The sequence below is a fragment of the Propithecus coquereli genome, unplaced genomic scaffold (assembly GCF_000956105.1).
Source record: "Propithecus coquereli isolate 6110/MARCELLA unplaced genomic scaffold, Pcoq_1.0 Scaffold69, whole genome shotgun sequence".
NCBI lineage: Eukaryota > Metazoa > Chordata > Mammalia > Primates > Indriidae > Propithecus > Propithecus coquereli.
The window spans coordinates 2,268,446-2,280,753 of NW_012152951.1; the positions used below are offsets into that span (position 1 = coordinate 2,268,446).

Consider the following 12,308-nt stretch of genomic DNA (forward strand, 5'->3'; position numbering starts at 1 on the left):
GAGTAAATTGGCAGTAGAGAAGCTTGGCAAACGTAAGTGATCACAGGGAAGATCTTCAGCGAGAGGACACATTAAAGTCGCGTGCCACTGGATAGGATGCCACTAGAAGAACACGGCGTTTCTCCAACATTCCTGCCAGAGAATCGTAGCCGAAATCTGATCAGGAGTTAACGACTGGCAAATCCACATAGAGGGACGTGATGCAAAATGACTTTGCCTGCAGTGTTCACAACTACCAAGGTCTAAAAAGTCAAGGAAACAAAAACCCTCAGACTAAAGGAGATGGCAGAGACCCCACAGCTACCTGCAGTGTCTGTCGTGAAAGAAATGTTTGGGATATTTGGTGAAACTTGGGATGGGGCCTGAGGATTAGATAATCATAACGTATCAGGTTAACTTTTTGATTTTGGTGGTTGCATCGTGCTTATGTGGGAGAATGTTTTTTTGTTTGTGGGAAGTACACCCTAGAGTTCATGGGGCACCAGGCGCACATCTTAATTCATTTCGATGGCTCAGGCCAGGAAAGCAGGTCTTTGTGTTGTATTTTGAACTTTCCTATTAATTTTGTGATGGTTTTTAAAGTAACATGCAAAAGTTGAGGTCAGGAGTGATGCGTACTCATTTTCAAAGCGTGGTGGGCTCCAACATTGAGGCCCTTCCTGAGAAAAATTTTTGTCTTGTTATTTCCACTTAAGGGAAAAAAACTCTACTGCATTAATAGAATGTTCTTATTGAAAGAATATTGGAAAAAATTCTGAATTTATTATATAAGCGCTATCTGCTGACCGATAAAGTTTTAGAACCCAAAGTAGAAGGCAGGTCCCTTTTCTCTCTCCCTCTCTTTGTCTCTCTCTTGTATTTTTGTGTGTATTTCTGTGTATATTTTTCTTTCTTTCTAGTTGGAAAAAGCATTCTTTAAGCAAACCTAATCTTGTTGAACAGATTAAACCTCCATGATAATGTTGGAAGCTGGAAGCAATCTGCATTTCAGATCAGTGCTTTGAAATAAATGTCAACCGAAGTATGTTGAGAGGAAATTGCTCGGATTGTCTGGTGTGTAGAACAATGTCTGGATGGACGATACCCACTGGCCTTCTGTTATGTGATGTTTCGGTTGTGATAGGGTAGTTTTGGTTTTTTGTTTTTTAATTAGCCCGGGTAAGGAAGGCCTTTGTGTGTGTCTGCGCTCTCGGCTGGCTCCTGACTGGCACGTGTAGATTGAGATGGATCACCAAGGTCAGGCCAGCAGATCAGATCGCCAAGCAAAGCTAACTGGCCCCTGCCACGTTTGATCCTGTGACATTAATCTCATTAGCTCTAACTTGCTCTGCTAATTGCACTGTTAATTGCATGACTTTTCTTCATTTGGTTTAACACATAACAGATAGTGTTCTGCAGAATCCTAGCTTCTGTTTTGGTGACCGATAACACTTCAACCTGTGAAAATAATTTAGCAGTTTACCTTGTAGGAGTGTAGGTATAATCTGGGTACATTTACTGACTCTGATTGTTTTTTTTTTCTTCCTTTCTTTTTAGTTTCCTTATCCCATATCACACAACTGGTCCTCAGCCACAACAAGCTAACAAGTAAGTGATCTTTTTCGTTTGTTATACACTTTCCGACTTTTAGGTATTATTTTGGTACTGCCAATTCTGTTGTTTCCTTTGAAGAAACTAATGACAAATGATTATTTGAGGAAACCTAAAGTTTCTTTCGGTGACACTAAGAGACATTAGCATATTGTCTTCCTGTATTTTGAACTTTGCTGTCCTTTGAAGATTCTTTCTTATCACATGGGTGTAGATGAAGACAGAAAATGACCTCATATCTCTGGAAGTGGTTTTATTCAGGGATGGTGCATTCTATGGTAGCCTGAACTGCCCGACCACCGGTTAGCATTATATAAGAAAAACTTACTTATCAAAAAATATTAGAATGAGTTGTTTGTTTACATCTATATTTCCTCCTCAAAGGGAGGGATGGGGGACACAAAATTATGTAAATTATATACACTTAACATCTGCATTTTTCAAATTTTTGAGTCTGGTTCCCTGACTTCCCCATCAAAAAAAAAATTCTCTTGGGCATCAATAGTGTCGTGGTATGGTTACCATACGGTACAGTTGATATCTGTTTTTGTAAGAGTACCGTGTGTGAGTTATGGACCATTTTGTTCTTAGAGCTGTGGCTTTCAAGATTTTAATGACGGAGACCCACTTTCTTTCTCATTCCTAATTGACTGTCACTTCTTTGCGCCTGCCGTATTTCCTGCAGACCTGAATGATTTTCTAATCATGTGGCGAGAATTTGTTAGGGGGCTTTCCGAGTCCGGTGAAATGGAGCAGAATGTCATGTTGAGGGATCTGCGTCGTGAATTTATGTGCGTGTGTGCATCATATACAGCTCGAGGCGGTGTCACAGAGCTGTTGATTATGGAGAGTTGAGAGTGGCAGCAAGGCCCCCTCGCGTGCAAGAAACAGGCGGATTAGTTCATTTTTAGCCAAAGTGCATATTTGTAAGGCACAGGCAGAGTGGCACAGTTGTCACTTTTAAGCCGTGGTGGCCGCAGACGCTGAGAGTGAGACCCTGTAAGTCCTGTGTGATTAACGTTGTAACCGGTGCTATGCTGCAGTTCCATCGTTTTTATAGCAAATGGTCCTGGTGCTGTGGTCCACAGAGACCCTAATCCCAGTTCAGAGGGGACTTGCGGTTTGTTTTGAAGGGTGAGCTGCATCGATCCCTAAATTCCCCAAGATTTTGTGAGCAGAAATTCCTGCTACCCTCCGTCACATAGCTGGCAGAAGTGTTTCTTGATTGCTTGCTCAGCACCTCAGATCTGCACTGTCGTTACTGCAAACCGGTTTCCTTTCACACAAGGAAGCAAAACCGGCTTCATTCCTATCGTATCATTGATCTGTTCTTTAAAAAAAAAATCAAATAGTTGTACTTCATTTCTTTTCTACATGTTCACAAAGATGGAAGTTCAGGGATCAATGGATCGGTTTCATTCTCCAGGCATATACTATTAGGTTAATTCAGAGAGGCGTAAATATGGTTATGAATAAATTGCATTGGCTGTTCAAGAGATCGACTACGAAAGAATCCAAACTTTTTATTTCTCCCCGGCCTGTTTCACCCCCGCCCTTCCGCACTCCATCGGAGACACTTTCGACCTAATCCAGTAAACTCTAATTAGTCGTCTTGGTAAATTCTGTTTGGAGCCGCTGCGAGCAGTGTCGGTGACACCCAGTCTGCTTCACTAAGGTCAAATTAGCATCTTTTACTATTTTTCTGGCATTTAAATGAATGACTCCGCTATGTTTTTTCAAGTGTTTATAGTAAATATGTCCATTTGACGGAAATATAAATATGCATTAAATGGAAGTGGCTGAGCACACCCTCCTGTCACTTTCTGTTGTAATCAGTGTCTTTCACTTTCTGGTGTTTTTAATAGGAACTGGCTGACAACACCACATTAAAACCACTGGGACTCAAAAAGATAAACCCCTCAGCACTGCTTTTATCTTGCAAAAAGTATTTGTGTTTATCTCTTAGTATGCCAATTACACCGTTCTCTGACATTTCCACTCGTGTACTCGCGGAGGGGATGACTGGCTTACTCAGACTGGGATCTTGATTTGGGGACCGCGTTTGACTCCACTTACTTGAGTTAGTATCTGCAGAGGCGTCAGAGCAGTGTGCTGCTGGGTCGACTTCCCTTTTGTCGCTGGTGGGTTTGAACTGGACAGGCCCACGTGGGCTGTATGATCCTGAAATCCCTCCAGATGTTGTTTGCAGAAATTCCTAAAGTCGTCTACACTGCAGCTCCTAAAAATATTTTAATATTGTTAAGTTAATCGCTGTTAGAGCTTCATCACTCTAATAGGGAACCTATTGAAATGTCAACCTCGGGGATCAGGACAGTGTTGATGGGTTTTGGTGAAATCAGTGGGGGAATTAACCTATCTGCAGCTACTTTCCTAGACAGGTGTATATTCATGATGTTTTTAAGCAGAGTGGGGGACGAGGAGCAAGTGAATCTTTTTCTTCTGCCTTTCTGCTGTGATGGGGCAAGTACTAACAGATGTTCTTTCCGGCCCAATGGGAAGAGGTTCAGAGAGAGGAGCCCTTTGGAAACACCGCGTGTTTCCTGAGCACCTGGCTGGGATGCTGCGCACACCTGGTGGAAGGTGCGCATGCTCTCTCTCTCTTGCTCTTTGTTTTTCTCTTTCTCTCTCTGCCCCCCACCCCTTTCAGAAACTGCCCTAATCCAGCCCCACACCCCGTGTCAGCTTCTCCTCCCCACTCGCTGCTGCAGGAAGACTGATCTCCTCTCCCTGTGTGTAGTCCTGCCTGTGGGACCCCGGCCTGTTCCTGCTGCCAGTCCTCCCCCTCCTCCTCCTCCTCGCCCCCTCTGCCTCCCCCCTCCCCTATTCCCCTGCACAGCCCCTCCCCATCCTCTCCTGGAGACCCCCTGGCTGCCCTGGCCCCCTTGAAACCTTCCTTCCCCAAACTCCTCTTGCAGGTAGACTCTCTAACACCTGTGCAGACTTTTCCGTCTTTCCGCTTTGTGTTTCTTCTCTCTCTGCAAATAGATTATAAGCTTTTGCGAAAGCAGGGCTGTTTCTTATTCTTCTTTAATGCCCGTTGCTGAGCACAGAGTGGCCTCCCATTAATTCCCTGTATAAACTGATCGTGGTTGCTTGAAGGAAGCACATCAGGGAAATGCAAATTAAAGCCACAGTGAGGTATCACCTTACCCCAGTTAGAATGGCATTTATTAAAAAGTCCAAAAACAATAGATGCTGGTGTGGATGCAGAGAGAAAGGAACACTTATACTCTGTTGGTGGGACTGTAAATTAGTTCAACCTCTGTGGAAAACAGTGTGAAGATTCCTCAAAGAACTAAACATAGACCTTTGCCATTCGATCCAACAATCCCACTGTTGGGTATTTACCCAAAAGAAAAAAGGCTTTTCATCAAAAAGACACCTGCACTTGAGTATTTATTGCAGCACAGTTCACAATTGCAAAGATGTGGCATCAACCCAAGTGTCCATCAGTTCATGAGTGGATTAATAAAATGTGGTATATGTGCGTCCTGGAGTACTACTCAGCCATAAAAAATATGAATTCATACTTTTTGCAACAGTCTGGATGGAACTGGACACCATTTTCCTTAGTGAAGTATCTCAAGAGCGGAAAAGCAAACACCACATGTACTCACTATTAAATTGGAACTAACCAATGAGCTCACATGTGCGCAGAGCTCAGTGGAAATCAACCAGGGGGAGGAGGGAAAAACAGAGAAAAGGGGGAGGAATCTACCTAATGGTACTATGAACTCTGGGTGACAGGAGCGCCATTAGCTGGGACTCAGATATTACACAAGCGATCCATGTAACCTAAAACATTCGTACCCCCTTATTATTTTGAAATTTTAAAAAAAAAAACAAAACACAAAGGAGTTTTACTTAGAGACAACCATTTTAAGACTTGTCCACTAGAGGTCACTGTTGAGATACTTATTGCCCCCCAGGTCTTGAGAAACCAACTTTATGTGTCGTCAGAGGAAATTTTTTGCAGGCATTTCAGCCGTGTGCCCCAGGGCATGTTGCTGCTGCTATTTACATAGTGCAGTTTTACCACATTTAAGATAGGTCCTTATAGAAGGAGGTCTGTTGTTTTTTGTTTTTTTCCTGCAATGAAAATATTCAGGTTCACATATCATTTTTTAGTGTTTATTATGGCTACTTTCTTGAATTAGAAACATTATTTTTCTTTCAATATCTTTAATTTCCTGGACTGCTTTCTGCAGTATTTTGTATTGGGCATATGTGAGAATTTTTTTTTTTTTTTAACCTGCGGAGGAAGGTTTAAAAGATATATATGTAACCAAATTTTAATTCAGCAATAACTGTAAAAATCAGGAAAATAGGCATTTTGTGCATATTCATACTGATTCTTTTATCATCAAATACTATTGTGTAGGGAAGAATACTGCGTGTTATGAAATGAATTATATTCTGCATCAGAGATAAAACAACCTCTGGGCAAGAAATTTTTAACATGAAGCTTTTCTCAGATTTTTAAAATAATTGTATTCCTACAGCAACAGCCATATACAAATATTGCAAGCACCTTAAATAGGATTAATGATATTTTTTATTTTGTGACCCATGCATGTTGAGGATGAAGTACTCACCATCTTGTATAAGAAAATACAAAGGGTGTCTTTTTGCTCTCTGCAGACACTGAGCGGTCAGCCATGTATGTAAATCTTTCGTAAGTGTGGTCTCTAAATGTAATTGTTTAGTTTTATACTTAGAACTTTTAACTGCCATGTAAAACCTTTTCCTGAGGTATTGGCCGTTTTGCGTGCAGTTTTGGGTCTTAGCTGTGACCATATCTCCTCTGTTAATGAATCGGAAATAGCCAGGCAGGTAGTAAACCTAAGTTTTATGGAAAAATGTGGGTTTTTTACAAACTATTTCCTATTAGTGATAGCTTATATATGAATTTGGAATTATAGCGAACAAGGCAATGCTACTTTCTTTAGTGATTTCAGTAATTTTTTATCAAAGGCTCTAAGTACATAGAAGTTAATACTTTTAAATTTTATGCAGATGTGCATATTGATAGGATATCTTCGTTATATCTTCTTATAAATGAATTAAGCAGCATGTTGCATATGAAAATGCATTCTCAGACTGTGTAGATGCAATTATAATGAAGAAAATTAAGCAGTTTTTAAGAAGTGTAATAAATTGATACCCTTTTCTATGGACATAATAGATTGTTGGGATGAATCAGAAAAATTAACTGTCTCAATTCATAAGATTGACCTTCACCACTCTTCCCAGACCTTGCTGTTCCTAAGTCTCTACTTATTCCCTCTTTCATAGATTATTTGTCATGCTTTATGTAAAAGTTCTTGTGCATGGCTTGTATGAAATTAAACTAGGAGGGGCAAATATGCAAAATAAATCATCTCTGTGTCATGAATTTATCTTGTGACAATATGAAAACAACTTGCTGTTTGCATTTTAACAGCGTCTAAATGTATTTATAATACAGAAAGCTTTGATCAATAGCTTATTTTTTTAATTAGTGCACATTTATCAGTTTGCTTCTGTGCCATCATTGAAAGATTAGAGTTGAAAAACATATACATAGTATTTTTGAGTCCGACAACTATTAGCTAAACAGTATCTATCTGATGGTACCGGTGGTTAGGTTACCATGAAAAATTGCCGGCACTTGAGAGTGTATTATTTTTGGCTTTAGTAAGTGAGCTCGTGAGATCTTCCCTCAAAAGTCTGTCGGCCCCGGGGGTCCAGAACCAGCCCAGCCCAAGGCCGGTGGGTGAAGTGGAGAACCTTCTTTTCGGTGGTGTCTTCCCCTAAGATGGTAGACTGTGGTCTCCCATTCTCTTTGTTGCCAGCTCTGCCAACCAAAAGGTACCTGTTCTAGAATCCCTTTCCTTGGGGTCCCGCTCTGTGCTAAGAGGAAGCTAGCTAGCATGCAGTGTATTAATTCTTCCACAGTATATTTTTAAATGGAATGACCTCAATCATGAGACCTTCAGAATGGTGGCAGGCTGTGGAGAGAATGAGGTGGAGGGACATGAGCTTGTCACTTTCCAGATGGTCACTAGCCCATTTGGGGGGCTGATCTTGAAAAGGGTTTCTTTTGCTATTTAACAATAGAACACCTGTCAAACAGAATTGATTTAATAGCAAAGTATTACAGAGAGATTTTCAGTTCATTATCCTAAATAATGTGGGGTGTGTATATGTGTGCGTACATGTGAGTGTTGTCTGCAGGAGGGTAGAGTGGATACCCTAAGAGGTGCAATACTTGGGTGCATACAATGTTTTAGAGCATTTCTTCTTAACTTTGTCAAACTTACTGACCTTTTTAAAGAACAGAGTGGGAGCGTGGACCATGCTCAGTAGAGAAATGCCCATAACGGTTATGATTCCAGCAGGCTCGTTGATCCTGGCGAGGTCATCCGTGAATTCTGCAGAGATCCACGTGCCTCAGGTGTAGAAACCCCAGGGTAGGGGAAGGATGGCACTGGTATGTTTGCACTGTGGATGTCCCGATGCTGCTTCTAAAAGGGGCTATTTCTTGGAAATGTGTATAAAGCTCTAAAAAGATGATCTTTAATGCAACGTGGAGCTCATTCTTGATGGCTTTTAAAAAGGTTTATAAGTGCCACCTTACTTGTTTGCTTAAATTTACATTTTGTTGAATAAGAATTTGCCATCTTAAGTGGAATTTGCATTCACAGACAAACACACACAAATACACATCTTAACACCGGTGAAAGCCTGGAGAAAGCTTTTCCTGTTTCCATTTTTCTTTCTCTCCCTCAATCAGCCTAATAGGACAGAACCACTCTGATACAGTTGATCACCAGTTAACAAACTCACTGACTTCATTTTCTGCTATTTTCAATCTGAACCCTCTTTTGTCTGATTTTTTTGCTGTTCCTTTGGCTTTGTTTCCCTGCCTATATATTCTTTGTTCTAGTTTCCTGCTTTTATTTATTTATTTATTTTTTTAACTGAAATTCCTGCCCCTCTCTCCAAATTTTGCCCATCCTTCGAAAAGTTTAGGTGAACACTCATCTCTCTTCATGAAGCCCTCCTGTCCCTCCAGCTGAACTAACACTGTGTGGAAAATAAAATACAAGACACCCCGCCGTCCATTAGACCATAAAGGACCACACCCCACAGACGAAAAACTTTAGCATGAAATGAAAGAGAGAAAAGAATAACATTTATTGAATCCCCACCTATCAGTTGGAGGAAACAGGTGTAAAGTGGTTGAGTGACTACAGCGAGCAGGTGGCTGCTCTTGCCACGTCCCCTGCTGTCTCTACAGATGACCTAAGTGTGCGGTTGAAATGGTCCAGTCCGGTAAATCTGGGAGCTCCGTGGAGGAGGCGTTTCCATGACTCAGGATCCTTACTTGTCCCAGTAGGAGAGCAGGCGAGTTCCTAGGGTTAAAAGGCATAGTGATTTTAGTTAGACGGGGGTTATCAAAGCTCCCACGTGGATTCTGTGGCTCTTTCTAGCCCTGGACATCTGCCCTCCCCTCCCCTCCTCTTCCTTCCCTCCCCATGCAGTAACTCTGTTCCTCAGCATCTAAACAGATGGTCGGGTAGGAAGAGAAGCTACCCTGTGTGGCCTCTTGCTGGAGTGATTCTTAATTGTGAAGGGAGACAGAAATTATTGGTAAAGCATGCTCCGTGAGAGAGAGAGAGATTTGTTTACTGTCTCCTCTTAATGTTAATAATCTAGAATTGAGTGTAGATATATTAATATATTCGTATATTATATATTACACATAATAAATAGAGACATACACCCACATAAAAGAGCCTGGATAGCTGCTTTTGTAACACTGAGCTTGCTTTCTCCACTGGTTGATTGACATTTTCTCTGTGTTCTTTTCCTTCTTGCTCTTCTCAGTGTTGCAGAACTTCCAGGGCATTTTTCCTGCAACAGCCTCTGTCTTTTCTGTACCCTTCCCTGGAAGTCACTTCCTCTCCAGGCCACCGAATGCCCTTTCTTTGCCACTCGGTGTCGCTTCTCCCACCCAGATCCCAAATTCAGTCTCTCTGTTGATGTCTCGCTCTGCGGGCCGGTAGCACATCAGGACGGCAGTGTCACCTAGAAGGGGCGTCCTGCAAGAATCTAGAGTTTGCGAGTTCTCCTGAAGACTGTGCGCCCAACTTGCTTGGTTCTCTCGGGGAACTCAGTACGAGAGTCAGGCATTGACTAGTTTTTGTATCCTCAGAGGAGCAGAAATCCATGCTTGTCAGCTTTTTAGGAGATTTGTTTGGTTGTGCATACACGCTTTTTATAGCTCAGGGACATACATTTTTGCATGTTTGGCTTGATAGTATAAAACCTACCTTATTACTTGCTCGTACCTTTTTTTCTCTAATTTTTGTGTAATTGATTATTCTTGTTGCTGCTAAAAGAGTAGGGCCGTTGTTTTGCAGCGAGTTGAGTCAGGATATTTTTGGTTACTAAAATTACTTAAGCTGCAGGATCCTAAGGAGGCCCCTCATAGGATGAAATAAGTATGTGCTCTGGGGCGGGAGTGCTCAGTAAATGTTTGTTGACTAACCAAAAGTAACATTCCCATTGTTATTTGTAAAGCTAATAATATTTGGGGGATGTCGGCCTTTCTTGGGGGTGGATGCTTAGATATTTTGCTATTTTATTTTTGCATGGAAGAACACGTAGAACCTTTCAAATGAGAATTTTCCTCACTGTTCCATAAACTTTATGTTTTTAAATAACCTATAACGACTGTAATTCACATTTTAATCGCTGTTACGGGGGAAATCTCATAAAAATCCATGAAACCGGTTATCATTAGTGTACTCTTGAACTTCAGACTCTTACAGTAATATGTAATTCGTTCGTTATCCACCTTGTGTTTTTGGCTGGAAAACAAAGGGTAATTAATCACTATAACTACAAATGACCTTTTTTGCATATAAAATTCTGAGGAGTGTAATTATTTGTATGCAAGAGTGTAAAGATTGTTCTTTATGTGTAATCATTAAGATGGCATTGACAACTGCGATTCCCAATTTACGGAAAGAATTGGCAGGTGTATAATTAGTCTAGACGTCGCCTCTGCGGTGTGAATGAACGAGTGTTTTCCAACTGCTGTGGCTATGGATGTAGAAGGCTGTGTTTCCACTTTGCCTGGGAATGCCCCACGTGACATTTCCTCTACTTTCTGCAAAGGTAGCTTCTTCCTCCCTTGCCTGAGTTAGGCTGAAGGGGGCCAAGTGACGTCCAATATCATATTCAACTCTTGGGGCAAGCAATGTTTGCTTTCACTATTTTTCTCTTAAATATTTCCCCACCATATATATATAAAATGAGTAATCTCACTCATTTTCATGTATTCTCATGTTTTGAGTCATTTTTCTTGCGATTTTGTTGCAGTAGTGTAACGTACTAAGTTTCACCTAAATAACAAGCTGATTTTAATATCATCCTCTACCATCCTTTATCCCTCTCTGCTTAAAAAAAAAGAAAGAAAAACAGTAGAAATGTATGGCATTGTAAAAATATAACCAGGCATCTTCATTTGTTATGGTGACAGACAAAAATCTCCTATTTTTGATATAAATATGTCAGGTTTTTGGAAGCAGTGTTGTTTGATTTATTTTGCCCTAACTCATCCTGTATGGTGTCTTTGGGGACTGTTTGGACTGAGGGTCAGTGGCTTTTTTGGGTCACTGGACGTAGGCACGAGACAGTCGTGTTGCGCCTGCTGCAGCAGGAGGGCTTGTGCACTATTGTGCCATCTACTGTCCCAGCCCTGGCCTTGGCGGTTGACACCCATGAAGCGCCAGCTCCAAGTCTCCCTCTTCTTGCCCTTGCACCAAGTCACAATCCATCACTGCCTTGCCATAAGGAGGCAACGGCTGAACCATTAATTCGCTTTTTGCAAAGAGGCTGGGTCTTCTGGCCCTCACGACCTGGCCCGGCCCTAGCTCAGGAGTCACCAGAGCTAAAACAGCCTTCGTGCTTCTGCACAAGTAGTTGGGCAGAGTGTAGCCCTCACCACGCAGAAGTTTGGTGGAGATGGTGGGTAGAGGTCGCCTCCGGATTCCATGCCCGTGCTTGTGACGGAAACCCCCATGTGTTCCGAGCAGCGTCTGGCTTCCTGGCAGCCGTGGGTGTTCGTTAACATGGTGCACGGTCTATCACTGCCCTTCTGTAGCTGAAGGGGACTTGGCTGTCGGTGCTAACCATATGGCTCTAAAGACCAACGCGTGACCCCCGACCCTCCCGTGGGCTGCACCAGGCCGAGCTCCCGTCCGTATGTTTTGTACGGTGCCTGCTGTTCCCGGAGCCTGTCGCTCCTCACAGTTTTGTTTCTTTGCCTCAGGGACCACGAGATGCTTTTGCTCAAAAAGCCTGCAGATCAGCCGCACCCAAGCCGGCGGGTCTGTGCCATCGCTGCCACCCAGCATCCTGCAGTTAGGCTTCGGCGGTTAGAAGGCCAGCAGTATAGCAGGTGACAGCTCTCTGTGAGACCACACTTGGTCATGATGAATTTGCTGCCGAGTGACTTAATTCAACGGACGAGGGAATTCTGGGCTTTCCTTGCCTCAAATGGTGTCCATCATACTAAACACTGATTTCACCTTAAAACCTACGTGGGGACGCAGAAGTTGGCTAGAAAGGGTTTGATGGTGGCACCCGGGTCGAGCGTGTTAGCCCCTCAGAGTGTCTCATTTGTTTTGCTCTTCGTGGCTCCC

The 12,308-nt window shown here is 42.3% G+C and overlaps 1 protein-coding gene across 1 annotated transcript in view; it reads left to right on the forward strand.

Annotated features, from left to right (window-relative positions):
• RSU1 (Ras suppressor protein 1) overlaps positions 1-12,308 on the forward strand; it is a 182,585-nt gene that overhangs the window by 25,461 nt on the left and 144,816 nt on the right. Inside the window, exon 3 of the mRNA XM_012660931.1 lies at positions 1,537-1,587. Within this exon, the coding sequence (XP_012516385.1) occupies positions 1,537-1,587 (51 nt within the window). The remainder of the gene's footprint in view (positions 1-1,536; positions 1,588-12,308) is intronic.